The 23,672-nt window shown below is 44.0% G+C and overlaps 1 protein-coding gene across 1 annotated transcript; it reads left to right on the top strand.

Annotated features, from left to right (window-relative positions):
• Positions 1 to 375: 375 nt before the first annotated feature.
• On the top strand, positions 376 to 6,385 carry dmap1 (DNA methyltransferase 1 associated protein 1). Its single transcript, XM_026159784.2, has 10 exons — positions 376 to 847; positions 1,142 to 1,233; positions 1,445 to 1,640; positions 1,757 to 1,915; positions 2,022 to 2,189; positions 2,328 to 2,513; positions 2,856 to 2,927; positions 3,470 to 3,542; positions 4,953 to 5,296; positions 5,693 to 6,385. The coding sequence occupies exons 1-10, from the start codon at positions 752 to 754 to the stop codon at positions 5,750 to 5,752; spliced, it is 1,446 nt and encodes a 481-aa protein (XP_026015569.1). The 5' UTR covers positions 376 to 751; the 3' UTR covers positions 5,753 to 6,385.
• The last annotated feature ends 17,287 nt before the right edge of the window (positions 6,386 to 23,672 follow it).

Here is a 23,672-nt window from a genome sequence, read left to right as displayed (position 1 = left end):
TCTGCTTCCGGTATTTTCTTTTAAAACTAAGGACATCGCGGCACGTACATTGATTTTCAGAATAATGTGCAAGCGTACATAAAGTTTGATGAACGGTAAAATAAGTAGCAAAGGTTTATATGTTTTCAAAGAAACGTGACAAACAGGTCCTTCATGTTTGAAGCGTTACTATTTTTATAATGGCATCACAGTTTTATGCTCTGCAATTATTTTACAAATGTGCCGGGCATGGTTTGAAGAATTTGTATTCTATTGCAATGATTTTGTTGGTATTTTTAACCTCTACTGTCGTTTACATTATTTAACAATGTAAACATAATAAAGCTGAATTCGAGTTGTTATGCCCGCCAGACCTCACGGGGGCGATAATTAATAGGCAATCCGTCTAGTCACAACGATATGAGCGGGGACGGAAGGAGTGTCGGTTTTGTGCTAATTGCTCTCTTTGCCTTAACAGCTATCTCGTGAATGTTCATTATAAATGGCCCTGTAATGTTCACATATTGTAGTCAAGTACGCAGTAATATTAGGAATATAAACTCTTACGAACTCTTTATATTGCTGTTTGCGGTTCTGAGACCTAAGCGTTGCTACCGAAATGCTAACATTAGCATTAGCTAGGAGTGTGTACGACGAGTCTTTCGTTACCACATGCACAGAATGAATGAGTGCGCGTGAATTAATTCGTGTTATTTAGCTTTGATAGATTTTTCAAAACGTTAAATAGCTAAACAGTTAATCTCATACAGCCATGGCTACCGGTGCTGATGTCAGAGATATTCTTGAGTTGACCGGAGGGGATAATGATGGTCCCATCACCAAGAAAGACCTCATCAACTCAGACAAGGTGAGACTGTGTTATTCATGTTTGTCTTATAGTAAGATGGACGTTTGTGTTTTGTGTTGTATACGATAATTCTAACGATGTCTGTCCCTGGATTTAAGTAACACTGGTTTAAATTATACTTTCAATGAATTTCACTAGCTGTTGGGTTCGTAACATGCAGGTATAATAATGTACTTATGTACTTACAGCTCAAAGCTTTTGCCAGGGAGAGAAACTGAAGAGATGTGTATTACAATTGTTTGAGCACAAATATTTTTGCAGTTGAATAACGAATGTCTGCATCTTCCACCTCAGAAAAAAACCAAGAAAGCAACAGAGACGCTGACCTTCAAGAGACCAGAGGGAATGCACAGAGAGGTCTACGCTCTGCTTTATTCTGATAAGAAGTATGCTTTTCTTTTTCAATATTAGTCAGTTAATCTGAAATGCATAAAGGCCTTTTTAATGTTTCCTGTTTGGGAATTTCAAAAGGATTTATTTGCATTTGGAAGGAATCTAAAGTGTTTTGTAAATAACTTTGCATTTCTGTGTTTCTTGATTTTATGATAACAATTAGAATATTGATAATAAAGAATTGTTTTTTCTGTTTGTCCATAGGGATGCACCCCCCCTGCTGCCTAGTGACACCACTCAAGGTTATAGGACAGTCAAAGCCAAGTTAGGCTGTAAAAAGGTTCGTCCCTGGAAGTGGATGCCCTTCACAAATCCAGCACGCAGAGACGGGGCCATATTCCACCACTGGAGACGTGTTGCAGAAGAGGGCAAGGACTACCCTTTTGCTCGCTTTAACAAGGTAGGAAAAACCCTCTTCTGCTTATGTAGTACAGGCAAGAAGGACATGTGGTTGCAGCTACCCGTCCTTTCGCATTATTCATCCTTTTTCACTGTTTCTCTGTTTTACCTCTATAGACAGTGCAGGTGCCAGTGTACTCGGAGCAAGAGTACCAAATGCACCTCCACGATGATGGCTGGACTAAAGCAGAGACAGACCACCTGTTTGACCTTTGCAAGCGGTTTGACTTACGCTTCATCGTTGTCCATGACCGATATGATCACCAGCAATACAGAGTAAGTGTTTAGTGCCTCATCTATAATGGATTTGAAAATTACAGTAAGGGGAATTTAAAGAACACACGTTTTAATTTTAAAAACTGTTTTGTTTGTTTTTTGTCAGAAACGCTCTGTGGAGGACCTGAAAGAACGATATTATAGCATTTGTGGTAAGCTGACCAAAGTGCGCGCAGCATCAGGGACAGAACCCAAAATCTACATCTTTGACGCTGGCCATGAAAGGCGCCGCAAAGAGCAACTGGAAAAGCTGTTCAATCGCACACCTGAACAGGTTTGTGATTTTGCATTTTGACCTGTATCTATGTGCAGGTGTATAGACACGTTCTTTTTGTGTGGGAAAAAAAAAAGAAAAAGATTTTTCACAGCATTTTAAATGTGAAAGACCGCATTTCTCCGTTTTTCCCTGCAGGTGGCAGAAGAGGAGTATCTTGTTCAGGAGCTAAGGAAAATTGAGACTAGGAAGAAAGAGCGTGAGAAGAAAGCCCAGGATCTGCAAAAACTCATTAAGGCAGCTGACACAACGACAGAGTTGAGACGAGCTGAAAAGAGAGTTTCCAAGAAGAAGCTTCCACAAAAAAGAGAAACAGAAAAACCGGTATGATAGGATTTCACTCAAGAAGAGCAAAGTAAAGCACATGACTGCTGGTAACAGAGGAAGTCAAAGAAAAGCAACAATGGGGAGAATTTTAATAATAATAATGGTCACGGTGCAGCTTTGTCCTCATTTTGCACTAAATTAATTGTTACTTGCTTTAAGTGGTGTTTTGGTCATTTCTTTATTTTGATGGGACAAGTGTCTCTAATAAACCGCACCGATCTTCTCTCAGTGTTCTAAGTAACATTTAAACCCAGTTTGATCCATAATAATGCCTCTATGGTGACGTTTCAGACGTATCCAAACAGTTTGTGTCTCGCATTTATAGTTTTTCTTGTTTAGGCTGTTCCAGAGACGGCAGGCATCAAATTCCCTGACTTCAAATCAGCGGGCGTCACACTGCGCAGTCAGAGGGTGAGTATAGCTCCGTCCTGTTCAATATTATTAAATAGTCCTATAAAATCACTCTTAGGGAATTGATGTAAAAGTAAAAATGTGAAATTCTTTAAAATAGCAAGTTTTTGTTTGTCCAACTCTTAATTTCAAGATACTGATTTGTGAGAAACTAGAGTTTCTGACTTTAGTAGCTATTCCTCTTATCACTGTGATAATTAATTCTATTACTGACTAGCTAATATCTGTAAAACCTAGCCTAGCACGGGGACTCTTATTCATCTTCAAGACTGATGAGGAGCTGCCGCTCTCTATGGAAAATACATTTGCACAGCTAAAGGAGTGGAGTGGCCCCACAGCTAATCAGTCAGATAGAGTTCAGTGGATAAAGACATTTTGATCTGGCCCGCTGAAGTGCATTTCATACGAATTAAAAGCCCCGAGGTGGAGCTGTTTATCCTAATGTCCCGGTACCTTAAATCACGCTCGTGTGTGTGTGTGTGTGTGTGTGTGTGTGTGTGCGTGCGCGCGCATTTTTCTCTGCGTGTTTGTGTGTTATTAAGATGAAACTGCCAAGCTCCGTAGGCCAGAAGAAGATCAAGGCCATTGAGCAGATCCTGATAGAGCAAGGAGTGGGTGAGGATGACTAAACTTTAGCAATTTGTTAACATTCCCCAGTTTCACAGTCTTAACTCTTCTTTGCGACAGAGTTTAGTTTCAGTACAGAAGGAAATACCGTATTTCCCGGACTACAAAGCGCACCTAAATATTAGCCGCACAAGCTAAAATCAGGGGAAAATCCTGTTTTGTACATACATTAGCCGCACCTGACCAAAAGCCGCAGGTGTTTCAATGTTGACTTATCATATGTAAGAGAATATGCACAAAGGGAATTGTCAGGAAAGAGATGGCTGTTTGGAGACATCACTTTTATTAATATTTTGAAAAACAAGTTATGGGTACATATTTGCACATGTAGTACATAACAATAACCTACAACACACCAGAAAAATAGATTCAGCCTACCTTTTAGGCTCAGGTGCAGTGACACGGCTTTAACAAGAAGAAAAGTCAGTCATTCACCATCATCTTCCTCTTCTTCCTGCGCACTAAAACCACCAAAGTCCTCTTCTCCAGTGTCGGATACGAACAGGATCAGGATGGCTTCGTCATCCACTCTCAGCTTCTCTCCTTCGTTGTCACTTTCAAAACCAAAGAAATCCTCGTTGTCAGTGTCAGAGTCGAACACCCTCAGAAGGGCCGTGGCGGTGTCCTCCTCTCCATCATGCAGCAGTCCAGCCCTTCAAATCCGTTGGTGATCGTGGATGTTTTCACACTTTTCCACGCTGTCAGATTCCACCGGTGGAGTTGGGCATAACTTGCTTTTTGCAAGTTTATCGCCGCTCATCATCCACGCCTCCCGCTGAACGCGTAGCGCTACTTTGAAGTTTGTTTTTCGAGCTACTTCGTACGGCACTACGTTGCCTGGCGGACGGACATGTGACTAACATACCACTCTTGAACCCCGATCCTTCCGCCAGGCAACGTAGTGCCGTACAACAGCGGAACAAACAAAACAAATCGTCTTACGATATGACAAAAATCACGGACAATCCATAGAAAAGCCGCACCTGACTAAAAGCCGCAGGGTTCAAAGCTTGTGCAAAAAGTAGCGGCTTATAGCCCGACATTTACGGTAAAAGGATTATGTAACCTTTGAAGCATTGCAGGGATGCTACAAATAAGTTAGAGTTTAGTTGAACACACAGGACGTTTTTCACTTGTCTTTATATTTGTTTGCAGCATCTCAGGCGCTCACTTCACGTTACAGTTGACAGTAATGCAACAACACTTTGTAACATGTAACCACTTTAGCTAAACACACTGTGCATGCGTAGACTAACACATTTTACACACTTTTAACACACCTTTTAACACACTTTAACACATTTATTTAGTTGATGGTGTGTACACACCATCAACTAAATAAATGTGTTAAAGTGCTTAAATCACACTTTAGTCTTTCCTCTTTGTGCCCTTCTGTAGATCTTAACCCCATGCCCACTGAGGAGATTGTGCAGATGTTCAATGAGCTTCGTAGTGACTTGGTGCTGCTGTATGAATTGAAGCAGGCCCACAGCAACTGTGAATACGAGCAGCAGATGCTGCGTCATCGCTACGAGGCCCTGCTGAAGGCCGGCGGGTGCGTGGGAACTGTAGGAGCCGGTCCAGTCATTGCATCACAGGGTGGGGACATCAACGCCACCAACAGCACTACAGCATCCACCCCAGGGGCTGAATCTCAGTCCTGGCTCAATGCAGATGACATTAAGGTGGAAGCCAAGGAGCAGATCATCGACGTTGTAGGAGCACCGCTTACCCCCAACTCGGTATGTTTGTGAAACTCGGAAACGAACTTTTCCAAACCGTTATCATTGTGTAATAATTTTTGTTTTATACTATTATTAGTAGTATTAATGGGCGAGAAACCAATGAAGAATCCAGCGCTCGTTATTGCAGCAGTCACTCGTCGTGGTTGCTTTTTTGTATCTGTGTTGAAAAGGGTCGAACCTGCTCATAGCCTCATAATAAAGCTCTGCAGCAGTAGAAAAGAACAGTAGAGACTAATGACTGTCTTCACCCTCCTGAGGCAAACAGCAGGTGTTAGCAGGGGAGAGCGCAGCATGAGTGGGTCAGACTTTTCTCCGTTGTAGGCATTTTGGATGTTATTCATTAAGTGGTCGTAGCAAACCCCAGCGTGACTGTCGTGTATTTGTGCATTGCAGCGCAAGCGGAGAGAATCGGCGTCCAGCTCGTCTTCGGTGAAAAAGGTGAAGAAGCCTTGATGGGAGCGGCAGCTTTTACACGTGGAAGCGAAGCGGCAGTGTTACTCATTCAGATCACAGTGGCGACGGCCACGAGTGAACCAGAGAGACACAGCAGAGCTGGACACCATGTTGTTGTCTATTTACGTACACTCATTGCTCACAACACACACACACCTTTTCACCTACTAACGAGGCCTTTCGAACCCCTCCCATCAGGCCTGCTCAGCATCGCTGTGACAAAGGCAGCGACTGAGTGACATTTCATTCCATTACTGCTCGTCTCCCTGCCTCCACCGCTGCTCGGCCTTAGATGAGGCAAGATCAACTGTAAATTGCCCGGCTGAGCTAATCGGGACACGGGGAAGAAGGTGGGAACGACTGCGTAATTGAAATGAATTGGAATGAAAGAACGGGGTCGGGGAATGGGAGGATGGCGAGCCGCAGTGCTCGTTTGACCCGTGTGAGGGTTGTTGTTTCGTGCCGTAGTGTTTACTGGAAACGTGTTTTGTGTTAACCTGTGGCGCCGGCCCGACCTCGCTTCCATCTGCTGCCCAGTTTTTTTCATGTCGGACTAGCGGGACTGATTTGTGTTCTCAGGTGACCTTGGAGATGCTTTAGTCAACGTTTCAATAAATGTCTGTTTCTTTCTTACATGGAGGTGTGCGTGTCTATACCTCAGAAGTTTGCCGTTCACATTTCAAAGGGACGTCACTCTACAGATTTCAGAGATCTGCACTTGGGGGTAATTAGTGTTGAATACACATTTGTTGGGGAAATCATAGGGTCACGACATTCTTACCTTACCTGTCATCCAAGTTAAGTGACAACTAATGACTTCATTAATATGATAATTAAGCAGTGATCATTCTTAGGTTGGCATAGCCACTAAAACTTCATTAGGTTTCCTCCTCATAATATTGCTAATTGCATGTCAATTATGTCGTTTAGCCCACTTAGACATTAATTTCTATGCAAATTTTGAATACGTTTGCCAAGAATAGGGGGGGGGGGGCTTTGATATGGGTGTACATGGGTGCACATCACTTTTATAGCCTTTATATTCTTTAAATTGAATCTCTGCAGCCTGCACACAAAACTTACATGTCAGATGTTTGTCTGCCTTTTGGGTTCCAACCTGCAAAACAAAGCACATCATGCATGTATAGTTTTTGAGTTATTATTAAAGTATTCAAATGTGAATTTATCTGCAGGAGAAACTGACCCCGAAGCAAAGAAAGCGTTTGATCTTTTTAAAGTCTTGATCTGCTGCAGCTTCCCACAATTTCCCAACAGTCAGATGTGGAAACATTCGATATCACATGAAATGATCAAAATGCTGCAATTGATCGAATCTTTACTTCCAGCTCTAATTAGCATTGCTGCAGTTTCCAGAGTCGAACCATTCACAAACTGCAGCGCGTTTGATTGAGAGGAAAGAGCGAGAGAAGCCAAGTAAACATGGCTAAAATGGATTCTGTGTGTCTATATTTCATGTTGAAAATTGGCTCATAAATCCAGCGGTTTGATCTATGGAGCCCGTTGTTGCTTGAAAAAACCTCCGTAAATGTGTAATTTCTCCCTTGACAGAACACAGCCGAAAGGCTATCTTTCTTTCGCCTCCTCCTCCCCTCTCTCCCTCTCTCCCCTTCTTCTGTCTTTCATTCTCACCCCCTCTCTCCCAGCCTGCTGTTGGATTAATGCTCTGCTCCCTTCCCTCTCCTTTCATGCTCCTCTGATATCTTCTTTTCATCGCTGCTCTTGCATTTATCAAAACTCGGGCCTCTCGCTACCTCTCGATGTCTGAGGCCACCTTCAGTTATACGGCAGGCATCGTGTAAGACTGGCGCGGAGAACGCGAAGGTTAGAAATAAATGCTATTCTAAATTGAAAATAGGCGAGCACTGAGGCGTCGGCGACCACGTGTGCGGCCCCCCCATCCAACTCTGACCAGCGTGGACTCCATCCGTGCGACAGTATACGTTCTGCAACGCTGATGTGAAAAGCATGAGGCAGACCTGCGCTGGAGAGCGTCTTATAATGTGGTCGTGATGGCGCTGAGATGGGATCTCTTTATCAAGGCCCGGCTGAGGCTTTAATCACGGCCTAAGAGGTGTGTCGGCTTTTTATCATAATTGAACTGCATCCGGGCTAATCGCCGACATACGTCACTGTCGAAGGGGAGCTCGGCTCCAGCGGCAGGCGAAGGTGGAGGTGATTGAACGCACAGTTAAGAGAGAAGATGTGTACTGAGGGACGTGTGGCAGGAAGAGGCAGGTAATAGCACAAGTGATAGAACGCTGCTCAAATGCATCACGCCTGGAGGTAACCGTTGATGTGACAAAGATTAGATTGTGGATGCTTCCTGTCTGTGGCACAGTGCTTTATACCCATCATGTCACATGCAATCACTGATTACTACATGTGTGCATCAGTAGTGTGAGGACAAGCTCTGAATTATTCCCTAAACTCTGGATTTTGGCTCATCTACATCATTAACACGGCCACAGCAGACTTTCACCTCCGTGCCCCTCACTCATGTTTCTCACTTTCACCTTCTCCACTATTTAGGTCACCTTGAGGGAGAAAACTTTTAATCATTGTTCCACATCAAATTCACCTGTGCCCTCTGGGACACTGAGCCGCAACAGAGGGGGGACGTTGAAACTGCTAGTTGGGAAATAAAGTGCCCACAGGGCTGGACAGTAGAAGTCATTTCCACTGGATTTTTTTGCTAGTGGGGGGAAGGCCCGCTGCAACACAAACCCAATCACTTGTGCTAAGCAGTGCTTACAGCTAGGCATTAACCCCACTGTCCACTCTCCACATTAAAGCCCCGGGGAGGCAGAATAAAGAAGAGTGGAGTGGAGCAGAGCAGGGAGTGGGACTGCTCCCCGGCACCGTGATCCTTCTGGGAACATCTCGAGTCAGGTGGTGCCGTCTGTCAAGGTGTCCTACCTTGAAATAAAAGAACGGGGCTGTGTACTGATGGGCTTGGAAATGTCATTTCTTGTCATGATATAAAGACAAATGTGAAAGAGGTTGTGCTTCAGCAGTAAAATCAGAAGTTGTGCTGCTCCCCAAATGTGAGAAATGTAACATCACAATCTTCAATCTGCAAAGACAAAGTACTCGATTCAATTCAGTCATAGGTTGGTGCCGAGCTGAGGCTGGAACCCAGTTTTCGTCTCCCTGAAGCTTTGTCACAGGGACTAATCACAAGAGTTTGATCCTTTTTGTTCAAATGAACAATGAACAGCAAGGTTAGAAAGGCCCCATAAGGAACATCACCTCTGTGTGTGTAGTGATAGCAACCATGTGGGCCACGTTAGAAATGCCACCATCACAAAAGCTCTGACTCCTTTTCTTTGTAGTTGTCACGTGACCTCAAATATGAAGTGAAATGTTTCCAATTTACCTTTTCAACACTTGAAAAGATGGACGAGGGGGGACGGGTGCATAATTGCACAACACTGTTTATAAAACACAAAGATGTCTGGTGTGGAAATAACTTTGGGCTTCAGCTTCCATGTGGTTGCTTTGCTGTTTGTTATAGTCTATCATGGCGCACATAATAAAGAGAAGGACACGTGGCAGGCTGGGAGAGGCTGTTCAGCACAGTGTGCCGTGATTGCATGCCGACTATAAACAAGGCCCGGCCGGACAGATCAGCTCCACTCTGTTCTTCCATCAGCCTCCAGAAACAAATCGGTTTGATTTGATTTGTCAGTGAGAGATCGAGAAGACTCTGAACAACATGTGACAGAGTTACCTTGACAAAGCAGCGCAGCGAATGCTTTTCTCCCTCTCTTTACCTGCACAAGCGCAGCTCTAACAAAGAAGGAAAAAATCCAATTTGCCATGCGGATCCACAGCTGTCACGGTGGGGGAATTAAACATTACCCATAACTCACTGGGGTGCTGAGCAGGTCAGCGGATGGCGGGGATTGTAACATCACTCTGGGGTGCAATAACAAAGGATTTTAACCTCTGACTCCTTTGCTATGGCTGCTAGTAGAACATCCTCATGAACAACAAGAGCTTTTGCTTTGCTGGTTAATCTCTGGTGGGATTGACTCAACACACACCTTGGCCTTCGCTGCACAAAATTCTCTGCAACACAAACAGGAAGACGTGCGCAAATGTCGGCATAAACACAACCATTTTTTTTCACCCCGCTGGCTCCTGTGATGCTCCATAGGGGGTTGCAGGGATACTGTAGGTGCTAATGTCCCAGTGTCATCACCCACGCCGGATTCCTAGCCTCCTTGCCTGGCTGGCCCGCCACCACCAGCGCCTCAATTACCTGACTGACGTTTCATTAGCGCCTGCAGCTGATCCCGTGGCTGAGAGGCAGCGGGGCGCAGAGGAGCACGGAGCGAGTGAGAGAGGCGGAGGGGAAAAGGAGGCTTCAATGCCTTATATTCTCATGCGCTGTCAGTGTCACAGCTTTGAGTACAGCCACACAGCCACTCATTACATTGCAGTCATTTAGTACATGCTCTTATTGAGATGGACCGTGTATACTGAAATAGAGCTGGCGGGTGACACCAGCTCTGAGCTGACATCCGTAAACCTGCCGTGGATTGTTGGAGCAACCGAGAAGCGTGCGAGCCTGCAGGTGTGTGCGCGCGCGCATGTGATGCAGGGTATCAGCAGCAGCTCAATGTGTCTATGAGACAAATCAATCCGGTGCAGCGTACTGATCAGAAGTTTATCTCTTCTCGTGTTGCTCTGTGCGTATGGATACACAATGCGTATGTGTGGTGGCGCATCCTGCGCAGATACCTCCGTTTGTGTGTGATGTGTGTGGCCTTTCCATCCTCGGGGTTAGTGCAGGCCATGTCAGAGATGAGCCTGAGGGGGCTTAGTGAGACCCCCGGCCTGAGCCTCTCCACACAGCCCACGCTTGGCTAGGCTCTCCTTCCCATTTGTCATCCTGTGCCAGTAAGACCCCCGGAGAGATTAGGGCAGAGCAGAGAGACTGGAGGAGTAGCAGGAATAAGAGGATCAGTTAAGCTATAAACACAGACAAGTTTGTGTCTCTCACCCACTCTGGCACAGTGACAGTTTGTAATGGCTGTCAAAAGTTCGCTCTGTGCCGTACATCTTCCTTTAAGGGACACTGCAGCGCCCGAGTGTCCCGCACCTAGCGTGGGCAAACACAACAGGTACAGGAAGAGAACAAAAGCGGCTCAAGCCTGACATTAAACAGCGGCGCTAACTGCATCGACCCGCGTTGACCCGAGCTAATGAACCGTTGCCGTGTGCAGGAAAGGAAATGCTGCGGTTTGCCTATAATTAAAATTCTGTGGCACAAAGACCATTAGTCAAATCCAGAGAGCTCCTTCATTTCCATATTTTTGAATATTCTACTTAATTATGCAAAGGGATCGGGGAGGTAGATGAGAAGTTTTAAGAAAGCCTCATAAAGTCCTTATTAAGAGCAGAGGGGATTAATGACAGTTAATATGAGGGCAATCAAACATTTAATGCAAAGGCCCTCCTGCAGGCAAACAGTATTTAAATGAGTCAATTAGACATTCATTATCTACAAGCCTATAAGTGGAGTCAGATCTGCATAAATGTTGGTGCACAGAATCATTCCTCTCTAAAAAGGAACTAATGAAATATTAAAAAAGTTAACAAGTTAGACGTGGAAAATGTACAAATATTGATTGCTAGAGGGCTGGTTACATGTTGTCATCAAATCAGAGGAGAATGCGCGATATCTATTGGAGATTGTCTCATAAATCATAATTATTGAGTTAGCATGATCTCTCCTCCCAATTAGCCATGTAGCATTGTTGAAGCAGGGTGAGAGAGAGGAAAGGGGCAAGTCCACTCTAAAATCCCATCAAATCCTGCAAATTAATATGTCCAGGTTTAGCCTAAGTGCCCGGTTCTCATGCTAACAAACCGCCTTATAACAAGTATACACGATAAACATACATATTCTGCAGAGGATGACTTGAATAATGTGCCAAACTATGCAGATATATCACTGTCAGGACTTCTGCCTCCTCCTCCTGCTCCTCCATTCCTTCTTTCTTTCCCTCTCTCCATGTCTGCCTCCGCTCTTGTCAGTTGCCCCAGCACACAATTACTGTGTGTGATTGCTATCAGGCGGGACGGTCGGGGAGGCTCCCAAATTAGGGCCTAAATAGGATTTCCTACATGGCGAAGGGCACAGGCCTGGACATGGTAATGAAAGCCTATACATCACAATCAGACCGACAATCCTATTCATACTGCAACACATTACTCTCACTCCTCATAATTATAGAGGGGTGACAGACGGGCCTGTGAGGCAAGGTAGAGGAGGAGGCGGAGGGAGGGGTTTGCCGGCGAGGTGGCTAAGCAAGTGTCACAGTTTGTGAGTGGCTTCTTCTCTGCACTCCTGTGATCTCCTGATACTTTGAGTGACCAGATTAGGTGGAGGAGTCCACTGGGTTTAATTCTGCATAGTTCCAGTATCTGACCCTTAGATGGATCTGTGTAATTACACACACGCGCGCAAAAAAAGGGGGTCCTAAATTGGGCATTTTCCCCCTGTGGAAAGGTTGTTCCACGAAGACACACTGACCACATCTTCCATCAGGCTGAGTGACACGGGCACAAACACACTCCCTCGCTCCGAGGGATGTGATGAGATGTGAGGGGGACAGCTTTGCGATCAATACCATGAGCAGGAATCAGCGATGGGGAGAATAAGACAATGGCCTATCAGATTGAGGTTGACTTCTCCTTGTATGTTCGGCAGGCCTGTGACAATAGATTGGCCCAGAAATCCGATGGCACTCGGCAAAAGAGAAAAAAATGAGGAGACAGATGAAAAGAAAGATTGCTAATGCTCTCCAAGCAGGCATTTTAATCTGTGACAGAGGAGGGATTTGGTGAAAGCCATTATCACACAGCAGCCCCCACCTTCTCCTCGCGCCCCTTTCTTTTCTGATAAGGCAGCCTTATCAGACTGCTCTGGGGGAGACCGCGTACTTGTGTGTATGTGTGTATGCATCCACACCTTTGCATGTGTTTGTGCTGCAAAATGGGATATTCCAAATGCGATTCATTGGATTCAAGAAGCCCATCACCTTAAGGACTCAGTCAAACGGTAAGCATTGCAAAGTGGATTCAGATCACAATAACCCAGTTCACTAAAGGCAGGAACCTGCAATGCAGAGAGGCAAGTAAGGTGCATCGTTACATGTGTTCGTCGCTGAGGCCTGAGGGAAGAAGCCGACTCAATTTTGTTTGCATGGGGCTTTGCTCCTGTTTTTTGCATGCGTGCATCGCTCATCTTATAACTGCAGAGATTAGGCCAGGAAGGTGTCTTCATGAAAGGGACACTAGCTGCTGTGCACAGTTCAGCCGAGGCCTTCCAGACTATAAAAGCCGCCTGTCACACACTCATGTCCTGCTTGTTTTGTGAATTTAAAGAATATATGTTTGGGTGCAACCTTTAGGAGAACTCCCTCCTTGTCACATCTATCTGGAGAAAGTGATAAGTGTGTGCATGCATGAGTGCTTGCATGCATACATTTCCGTGTTTGTGTGCGTGTTGCACAGCAGTCTTTACGCACCTCGTGTCACTCCTTTGTGTCTCCTCAATGCAGTGTCCCTTCTGTGATCAGGACAATCCATCAGGCCTTGCTGCTCATTAATCACCACACACACACACACACACACACACACACACACACACACACACACACACACACACACACACACACACACACACACACACACACACACACACACACCTCTGGGATCAGGGCAGGCAGTGAAGAGCAGCAGCAGGCTTGGAGCACTAACACCTGCACCACAGAGAGCAAGTAAGCACAACATGAAATGACCTCAGAGACCCTGCAGAGACACATCTGCACCTGGAGGATCTTTGTTCCTGTTTTAATGGAAACTTTTCTTCTTTTTATTCATTTATTGATTTGATTTTTATTTCATTGCATTTACATGTTCTTACATCACATTGAGTACAATATACTATATACAGTTTTAAAAAGACATCTAAAGCATAACTTAGTTTAGTGTGTTGTATCACACACCCGTGCCCTGCTTGGGTTGTTAGCATTGTATGGGTCTGGGGGCTTTGTGTGTGGAGTCTGCACCCACAGTGCACAGACATGTGTGGATTACCATCTCTGCTGATTCTAAATTGGCCTGAGGTGTGACCGTGAGGATGAATGGTTTTCCTGCGACAGTCCGTCCAGGCTGAGCCACTCGCCCGGTGACCCTGAGCTGGATGGAAGGAGTTTAGCTCTCACATTATTGGTGCTTGACACAAACACGGGGTGTCAGGCTCAGCGTCTGCACCTTTTGTTTTGATTGTTTTGTCTTTACTCAAGAACTATTTTCACACATAAACTCCAGACAGTGTTCGCAGAATTTGGTCATGCCACAGTCTGACGTTAGGCTTTCTCAGATCTTCTTCCTACCAGGACAAAACAAGCATTTCCTGAGCCGTTCAACCTTTTATTGACCCAACCATCTACCCCAGCCTCCTCCTTAGATGAGCCCAGTGGTTCTAGAGTCACATCGGCCCGCCCCTCCGGTGCTCCCACAGGAAACAAGTCATAATTTCTAAAGCTCTGAAATTATCGCAGTCATGCAGCTCCCCATACATTTCTTCTGGAGAAACTTCAGCACGAGTTGGTCACCACTAGACTCAAAGGCTTCTTTGCCTCTGCAGTTTGCCTCACACCTCCCCACACGGCCTTTTACTATGGATCATCAGATCAGATCTGAGCAGCCCTCCATAGAACCAGCCTACTGGCTAATTCACTATTGATCCTGGCCCATAGAGCAATTTCCACTCGTGTTTGGTTTGGGACTACAGTTTCGGTCACGCTCCGTCTCTCCCTTAGGGGCAGGGAGGAGCCCCTGCCACTCTCTTATCAGACAGAAAGCACACACACAAAGACTGCAGGGGATGGAGAGGGATGCGGAGTGTGAGGCGAGCGTTGCTTGTAGAGAAAGAGGGAGGTCATTAGTGGATGGTGAAGAGTTTGAGAGAAGGCAGCTCCGCTCTGGCTTTGTGTGAGGCTGCAGCGTGTTACGTAGTCACATGACTCTGTGGTTGTGCTTGTGTTAAGATTCACAGAAACAGGGGGGGAAATCTCCACTTCACTCTTCCATGCAAAGCACAGGCTGTTTATTTCAGAAGGTCATCAGCACTGGCTCTGAGCTGGTGACGAGGTGACGTGACCGGGCAGATTCGTTAGGATTGTGCCACTAAGCAAATGTGTGTTGAACCGGGCCGCTGACAGACAGACGTACTCCCCTCATGCTGCGAGCCAATCTCCTGCACGTACACAACCGGGGGGTGGGGTGGGGGGCTCCACAGATCCACGTTCCTCTTTTCCCTTCCTCTATCTACTCACCTCTCACTCTCTATTGCTGCTGTCTCTACATCTCTTCTAACCTTCCCCGCCGCCCCCAAATACACCTTCTCTTTATCTACCCGCCTCTCACTCTCCATCCACGGGTCCTTTCCCTCCCACTTTTCCTATACCTGTCCCTCAAGCCTCCCCCCTCTGGTTCCCCTCTGTCTCTCTTTTTCTTTCTCCCAGTAACAGCATTCCCTGGACTAATTGCAATTCTGTCAGAAGGTAAATGCTTTGTGACCAATCGCTGACAGTCACGCCAGCCAGCCGCCCGGGCTGCCGCTGACAGTCATTGTGGGGCAGACAGGACAGCCTCGGCAGCGCCTGCAGTAAGTTAGGAAGCGGTGTATATGGATGTGGCCTCTCAGCTGAATAGTGAGACTCCAGCTGTCTGCTATTGTGTGACACTCCCATTACCCCACCACAGAAAAAGGTAGACAGCCACAGAACAGCTGGATAATGCACTGTCTGACTGACGACACACTCTACCTCTCACACACTCACTCTCACCTCGTCTCCAGGCCTATGACAATGCCGACTTGATGCTGTCAGGTCTGGAACCAGCCGGTGTGATATGTCAGCGCTCGCACTGCTGGCTCCCGACGTTCAATATTAGAGCAAACGCAAAGGTGGCTGGGTCAGGAGAGAGTGGGAACTGATGATGAATGATGGATTAGAGGAGATGCGGGGGAAACAGTTGTATTTTTATGCTGAATTGCAGCAGCGGTGTCGCCCACATCTTCCCAGTTACAACCAATGAAAACACAAAACGTTATTTTGCTATGAAACCGTGCACGATACGTTCTCAGGGAGCAGAAATTAGAATGCAGGATTAGCCTTACCAACAGCTCAGCTAATTAAAGCAGGCTGTTGACAGTTGTCAACATGACCCTTTGCACGATGGTCCCCTGGGGGTCCTGTTAGCATGCTAATGCTAATCCCCAGTGACGGGGGACAGGGCAGGGCTGTCCCCTGCAGCCTCTGCTGTTGTGACCACAGGATGTGTCAGGACAGGCACGATGATGTGCTAACACGGAGACGTCCCCATGTGCATGTCACACATCTGTAATTAGAAAAGAGGCAGCGGGAGAGCTGGAGGGGACAGTTGTTGTGGGACCACTTGATCTCTGGTGTCAACACAGCTCAGAAAAGAGCAATCTGTGCCTAAAACTGGCTCCTAAAAGAGCAACAAGCTTTAATGAGACGGTTTGCTTGAAGTAAGCCCAAGAAAAGTGGAAAAGAAAAGCATGGGGCCACAGATAATACCCCCCCAGCCGTGGGAGGGTTATGAGTGAGATTTCCTACACCTGTCTGTCTATCTCGCTCTCTCTTCTCCTTTCCAAGGGAAGGTCAAGGACACATGAATATTCATGGAGGAGCCTGGCACAGGATCGATGGCTTTTAATTGTTTTCTCTTGGTTGGTGGAGGGACGTGCCAGTGTCTATTGATCTGTTTGAGCAGAGGCCACTCACAGAGCACGACTCAGAGACCTTTTCCTGACTGAACGCACAATACACTGTGTGTGTGTGTGTGTGTGTGTGTGTGTGTGTGTGTGTGTGTGTGTGTGTGTGTGTGTGTGTGTGTGTGTGTGTGTGTGTGTGTGTGTGTGTGAGCGGTTGGGGCTGAGGACGGTGTGGTGATTACGATTTTCATGCACAAAACCACAGGCTGCGTGAAAGTGCCTCCAGGGCCTTAGAGCTACACAGGGAGGTGGAACAGACCAGGAGAACATGTATGAACATCTGTCCCACGGGTCCAGAAGAAGCTCCTTACATTACTGAACATTACAGGATCAAAGCTGTTTTTGAGGGTATGAAATGAGGGAGAGAGAAACATCCATGGCAGGTCATCATATCGTTCTTTTTTTTATAATTCAAGTATTTATTAGATTTTGCATTTTATAACAGCAAATACAGAGATGCAACAACCAAAAGCAAGAAGCAAACAAACAAAAACAAACAAACAAAATAAATAAATTTAAAAACAACAACAACAACAAAAAAAAAAACACAACAAAACAAAACAAGTGAGGTTTTAACATATGTTGTATTAAACTCAAATGTCCAAGTCAGGTAGACATGTAGGTGCAAAAATTGTCCCACTGTTCCAGCGCAGCTTCTGTCACATGATGTATTTTTCCCAGCATCTTTTCGCATGCAACATTCCCAATCATTCTGTCTTTCCACATTTTAAGCGTTGGAATATGAGAGTCCTTCCAGTGTTCCAAAATGACACGGGCACATGTTACCAATGCAGTACTTAACACTCTAAACTGGTGTTTACTTAATTGCGGCACCTCTCCTTTGTCTCCTAGTAAACATAATTTAGGTGATCTGGGTAGGTTACAAAGTGTCCACCCCTGCAAATAATTCAGTACAGTGTTCCAAACTGGAAAAACCAGCGGGCATTCCCAGAGGGCATGTATCAGAGTACCTTTGGCTTTTTGGCATTTCCAACACAAGTCATCTCTACCAATCCCCATTCTATACAGCCTTGAAGGAGTATAATAGTATCTGTTAAGAATTTTGTATTGAATAAATTTTCCCCTGGCTTCCCTAATGTATAATCCATTGTTCGACAATATAGAATCCCATGTATCTTCATCCATTGTACGCCCTAGATCCCTTTCCCATACTTTTTTCAGGCTCTTATTTATATTGTTTTTAATCCATGGGCAAATATTATACCATTTCGCAGCTGTGCACAGAAATGGGGGTAGTAGCATGAAATTCTCTATCGAGTTACTTTCACATGTTATTGTAACTCCTCCTTTTAAACAGTTTCTTATTTGCAAATACTTCCAGAAATGACTGTTACCCTCTAAACAAAACTTTTTTTTAATATCCTCATACGACATGAAAACACCCCCTTCAAATAGGTCACTAACAGTTCTGATACCTCTTCTCAGCCATTGTGTCCAGTAAACAGTCTGCTTACCAATTTTAATTTTAGGATTATACCACAAGGGGGCATACTTCTGTACATATGGCACAAGTTTGTATTTCTTATGCACCTCCAACCACACCATTTTCGAAAATTTCAAAATAGGGTTTTGCGTCTTACCGTGATTATTCACTTTTTGTGATAAAATATCAATTGGTGTGAATGGAGATGCAAGCTCTTGTTCTATTAAAATCCAGTCTACATTATTTTTCCCTGCCCAATGTTTGCCTAATCTAGCCATTTCAAAAGAGATACTATAATACTCTATATTGGGCAGGGCTAGTCCCCCTTCTTTCTTAGATTGGGACAGTCGATTTATGTTAATACGGGGTTTACCACCCTTCCAAAGAAAATCTTTTATCATATTATTGTAGCTTTGCAACATCCGTCGCGGGATACACATAGGCAGCATTCCTGTATAATAGTTGATGAGCGGTGCCACAACCATTTTAACTGTGTTCACTTTTCCCCACAATGTCAAATTTAGTTTACTCCATTTACCCAAGTTTTTATTGATCTTGTTTAATAATTTTCCCATACTGTTAGCCATAATATCCTCAATATTGGGGTCCAATTCAATTCCAAGATATTTCATTCCCTTGTCCACCCACTTAAAGTTAAAGCCCGATATTAAGTTATGACTGCAAGCCTGGGAAACTGGCATCGCCTCTGATTTATGCCAATTAATTTTGTACCCCGAAAACATTGAGTATGTATTAATCACCTCTAATAGTTTTGTGATAGAATTAGTTGGGTCTTGGTTTAATATCAGCACATCATCTGCATACAGGAATAATTTGTGTTCTCTGCCTCCCCCAAATACACCTTTAATCTCTGCATTTTCTCTGATTTGAATAGCTAATGGCTCTAAAAATATTATAAATAGCAATGGGCTTAAATTGCATCCTTGACGTGTTGATCTGGAAATACTAAAAAAAGGAGAAAGTACCCCATTTGTAAATACAGCTGCTTCTGGACCAGAATACATGGTTCTAATCCATCTGCAAAAATTGTCACCTATTCCAAACTTTTCCAGGGCTGTGAACAGAAAGTTCCACTCCACCCTATCAAAAGCTTTCTGTGCATCTAAAGATATAGCCAATACAGGATTTGTGTTATTTCTATTCAGCCACAGCAGGTGTAGTAATCTCCTCATATTATCAGAAGCAGATCTATTCTTGATAAACCCTACTTGATCTTGATGAATAATTTGTGGTATCACAACCTCCAACCTTGTTGCTAAAACTTTGGATAGAATTTTGCAATCCACATTGATTAAACTTATTGGTCTGTAATTACCTGGATCAGTTAAATCCTTGTCGCCTTTTGGAATTAGTGATATTACTGCCTGATTAAAACTTGCAGGGAGTCGTCCAAATTCAAAGGCTTCATGTAATACTTCAGTTAGAAAAGGACATAGCAAATCTATAAATTTATGGTAAAATTCTGCTGGGAATCCATCTATTCCTGGTGACTTCCCAGCTTTCATTGCACAGATAGCTTCTTTTACTTCTACCTCAGTTAGTGGAGTTTCCAATTTGTCCCTACCCTCTTGTGAGATTTTTGGTATTTTCATTTTATCAAAGTATGGACTCAGCAGATCCATACTTACTTTGTTATCGGACGTGTATAAATCTTGATAAAATATTTGAAAAATTGTGTTAATCTCTGAAGAAGATGTAACTAATTTATCATCCTTTTTAACTGCCGTAATAACATTCTGATTGTCCATTTGCTTAAGTTGTCTGGCTAATAGCCTGCCTGTCTTTTCACCATTCTCATAGAAATTAGTTTTAAGACGAAAGAGGGCATACTCTGCTTTTTTGTTATAAATTTTATGAAGATCATATTTAAGCTGGCAAATCTCTTTAAATTTATTATCATCAAATTTTCCTGCTAATTGTTTTTCCAATTTACTTATATTTTCCTCCAAAGTTTTTATCTTTTCCTTATCTTCTCTATTTTTCTTAGAACTATAGCCTATGCACTTTCCACGAATAAATGCCTTCAAAGCATCCCATACAATAGCCAGCCTGTCCGTAGATCCAACATTCACCTCTAAAAAATATCTTATATCCTCTTTTAGGGTTGATACAAATTTTTCGTCCTGCAATATGCTTGAGTTTAGTCTCCACCTACCCGTTCTGTTCTTTTCGACATTTAGATTTATGTGCAATTCTACTGGTGCGTGATCTGTTAAAGCAATCACACCAATGTCACAGTTTACTACTAAATTGACACATGATTTAGAAATCAAAAAATAATCTATTCGGGAATATGTCTTATGCGAATAAGAGTAAAAGGTGTATTCTCTTTCCATAGGGTGAACAAGCCTCCAAATATCTACCACACTGAGATCTTCTTTTAAAGCATCTATCGCTGTCCCAGTTCTAGTACTTGAAGTTGCATTAATGGCACTTCTATCAATATATTCATCCATCACATTATTAAAGTCTCCACCTAACAAGATCTGGCCCTTCATGTTCCCTAGCATCTTGTTAACCTCATCCATAAAATTAGGTTCATCCCTATTTGGGGCGTAAATATTGCACAGAACAACCTGAACTCCATTAATGAGAGCCTGCAGAGCCAACACTCGCCCGTCTTCATCCCGGCTTTCCTTCAATAACACAAAGTTTAGTCTTTTATTAATGAGTATCATGACACCACGACTCTTGCTTGATCTTGAGTTATGAAATACTTTCCCAACCCAATCCCTTTTTAATTTCAATGCTTCATTTTCATTTGCAAAATGCGTCTCCTGGATGTATGCAATATCAGCATTATGAGACTTGAGGTAGCTAAGCACTTTTTTTCTTTTGACTGGTGTGCCACAGCCATTTATATTCCATGACACAATATTAACGTCCACATTCCCCATGACTATGCCATGTTAAGGTATCTATAAGCCTTATATCTTCCAACCCATAACCATTTAACCTGTGCTGATAACCCTGCTTGAACCAGAACATAAGTTTAAACAAGAACAGTACCTCACCTATAGAATCTCTACCAAAAAAATAAAAAACAACGAACATAAAAAAAGAAATAGCGCCGTCCAAAAAAGGAACATGACAGCGCAAAAGCCCCGTGGGCAAAACTGTCTCTGGTCCGTGATGGTCCCGTGGACAGTGAACTGCTGTCCTCCTTCTGTCCCGTCGACACCCCAGGGAGCCCGCCCCCGTCTTATGAAATTATTAACGATGCGCTCCCATGCACGTAATTTAGCTTATTAACCCCTTACTCCACCACTTCCTGAAAGTTCTCACGCACGAATTTCTCTGCCTCCTCAACGCTGTCAAAGCTCTTCTGCTGGCCTTTCCATGTTAATCGAAGTTTTGCTGGATGTGCCAGAGTGTGCTTTATCTGATGCTGCCATAGCTTCTTCATTACTGGGGAGAAAAGCTTCCTCTGCGCCGCTCGCTCCGCGGTCATATCTTCATAAAATGACAAACGACAGTTCTCCCACAGTATTCCTTTCTTCTGTTTAGCGGTCATGATAACTTTTTGTCGTGCAGTGTAACGGAGAAATCTCACCAGCACGATTCGAGGTGGCTGACCAGGTCCCAGGCGTGGTCTCGTACTTCTGTGGCATCTTTCCAGCTCATATTCCTCCCCTCGTAGACCTAGGCCATCCGCGAGTATCTTCATCACATAATCATTTATGCTGCCACCACTTTCCAGACCCTCTTCCAGACCGATAAGCCGAACATTCTTTCTGCGGTTTCTGTTTTCCTGGTCGTCTACTCGGGCCCAAAGTTGTTCAAGCTTTTTAGCGTTTTTGCCATTATCTTCTGTTATGCTCCTCATTTTGTCTTCCACATCTGAAATGCGGCCCTCAGCTTCGGTCATCCGTATTTGGATTGCACTTATAGCGTTTTTAAGTTCCACCATATCTGACTTAATGTGAGATACATCGGCCGCAACACTAGTTAGGATAGTTCCAAGCTTAGTCATTTCGGCAAACAGGCCGCTTATATCCATCTTTGGCCCTTCTTCTTGGCTAGCAGGGCTAACCTTGGCACTGCTAGCATTACTTTCCCCCGCTGCCACCGTGGAGATTCGGGTTTGCACGCTCTTCTTCTTAGTTCCTGTGGCCATGTCTCTCAATAAGTTCGAGGACACTGATCTAGCAAGTCACCGCAGTGAGGAAATATATTATTTGGGAGCGTTTACCTTGTTTTAAAACTAATGTAGGGTCGACGGGGGTCAGAGACTCTCTATGGCGCGGCCATTCCCAAATGCTCCATCACGTGACTCCCCCATCATATCGTTCTTAACCGTGTTCACGTTTTAGTGCTGCTAATGATTTTGTTTCACCTTTATTTGATCTACTTCTGCTCCACAGAGGTGAATGCTGTGCTTTCTCATTCTTACATTATATTAAAAAGCAGTTATTTACTGCAATTTTAATTTAACACAGGACTCAAAACACAAAAAGCCTTTTAACTGTCATGACTTGTGGTTTTTAATCGGCCCAAGGTTGAAGACTCTCCTTCTCCCCAAAGTTTGCATTTTTATGTCAACTTCTTCTCTACACTCGGTTTCATGAAAGTAAAGCAAACAAAGAAAATCTCGGGGACACTAGGAAAAAAACAAATAGTACAGATTATTGGAGAAAGGGTGAGACAGATAAGAAGAAGGCACAGGTGAAACAGGGCGGGGCAGGAAGAACAGGAACAGGAAAACCCCAACCTTCAAAGGAAAAGAGAAACTAAAATGAGACAAACACTTCTGACATTTACAGACGTGAAATACTGCAGTCTGCATTCACCTGTAAGCTGGATCTTATTAGGTTTGGCTCGAAGGCATTTTCAGGAAAAACGTGAACTTTTTTGTGTCAAACTTCTGGGACCACGTGTAGCTCATAACATTTTTTTCTTCTAGTGTAAAGAAGCACAAACGCACTGTGGAAACACATTTCGTGAACCGTCTGCAGGACGCATGAACAGCCAGTGATGTCCTATGTAAAGTAAGTGCAATTTAAATTGTGTTTCCGATGTTTTCACATTCAGTCAATCTGCTGCCGTAACTCAAGACAAACGTCAGCGCAGCTCTGCGGCTCAATCGTTTATTGTCCGTGTCCGGACCTCCGCTGGCTCACAGGAAATTAAAGGTTTCGACAATCGCTTTGATGACGCGATCCATCCCTGAAAGCTTGTAAGAAGAGAAAAATACAGTGAAAAGGGATTCTGCGTTCTCTCTCTGCACCTTTCACCCTCCGCAGTATTATGATACTGATACAGTATTATGATACTGTATCAGTATTATGATACTGATATATATACAGTATTATGGTAATACCGCAGTATTATGATACTGATACAGTATTATGATACTGATATATATATACAGTATTATGGTAATACCGCAGTATTATGATACTGATACAGTATTATGATACTGTATCAGTATTATGATACTGATATATATACAGTATTATGGTAATAACGCAGTATTATGATTCTGATACAGTATTATGATACTGATACAGTATTATGATACTGATATATATACAGTATTATGGTAATACCGCAGTATTATGATACTGATACAGTATTATGATACTGATAGATATATACAGTATTATGGTAAT

The sequence above is a fragment of the Astatotilapia calliptera genome, chromosome 23 (genome assembly GCF_964374335.1).
Source record: "Astatotilapia calliptera chromosome 23, fAstCal68.1, whole genome shotgun sequence".
Classification (NCBI taxonomy): Eukaryota; Metazoa; Chordata; class Actinopteri; order Cichliformes; family Cichlidae; genus Astatotilapia; species Astatotilapia calliptera.
Note: the sequence above shows the minus strand (reverse complement) of the source record. Positions and strands in the feature narration are given on the sequence as shown.

Bases quoted from the DNA above. Each gene is read 5' to 3' on its own strand.
- dmap1 (XM_026159784.2), top strand. From the start codon at position 752: ATGGCTACCGGTGCTGATGTCAGAGATATTCTTGAGTTGACCGGAGGG. The intron at 848-1,141 runs GTGAGACTGTGT...CTTCCACCTCAG, and splicing joins ACCTCATCAACTCAGACAAG to AAAAAAACCAAGAAAGCAAC. The intron at 3,543-4,952 runs GTGAGGATGACT...GCCCTTCTGTAG, and splicing joins CCTGATAGAGCAAGGAGTGG to ATCTTAACCCCATGCCCACT.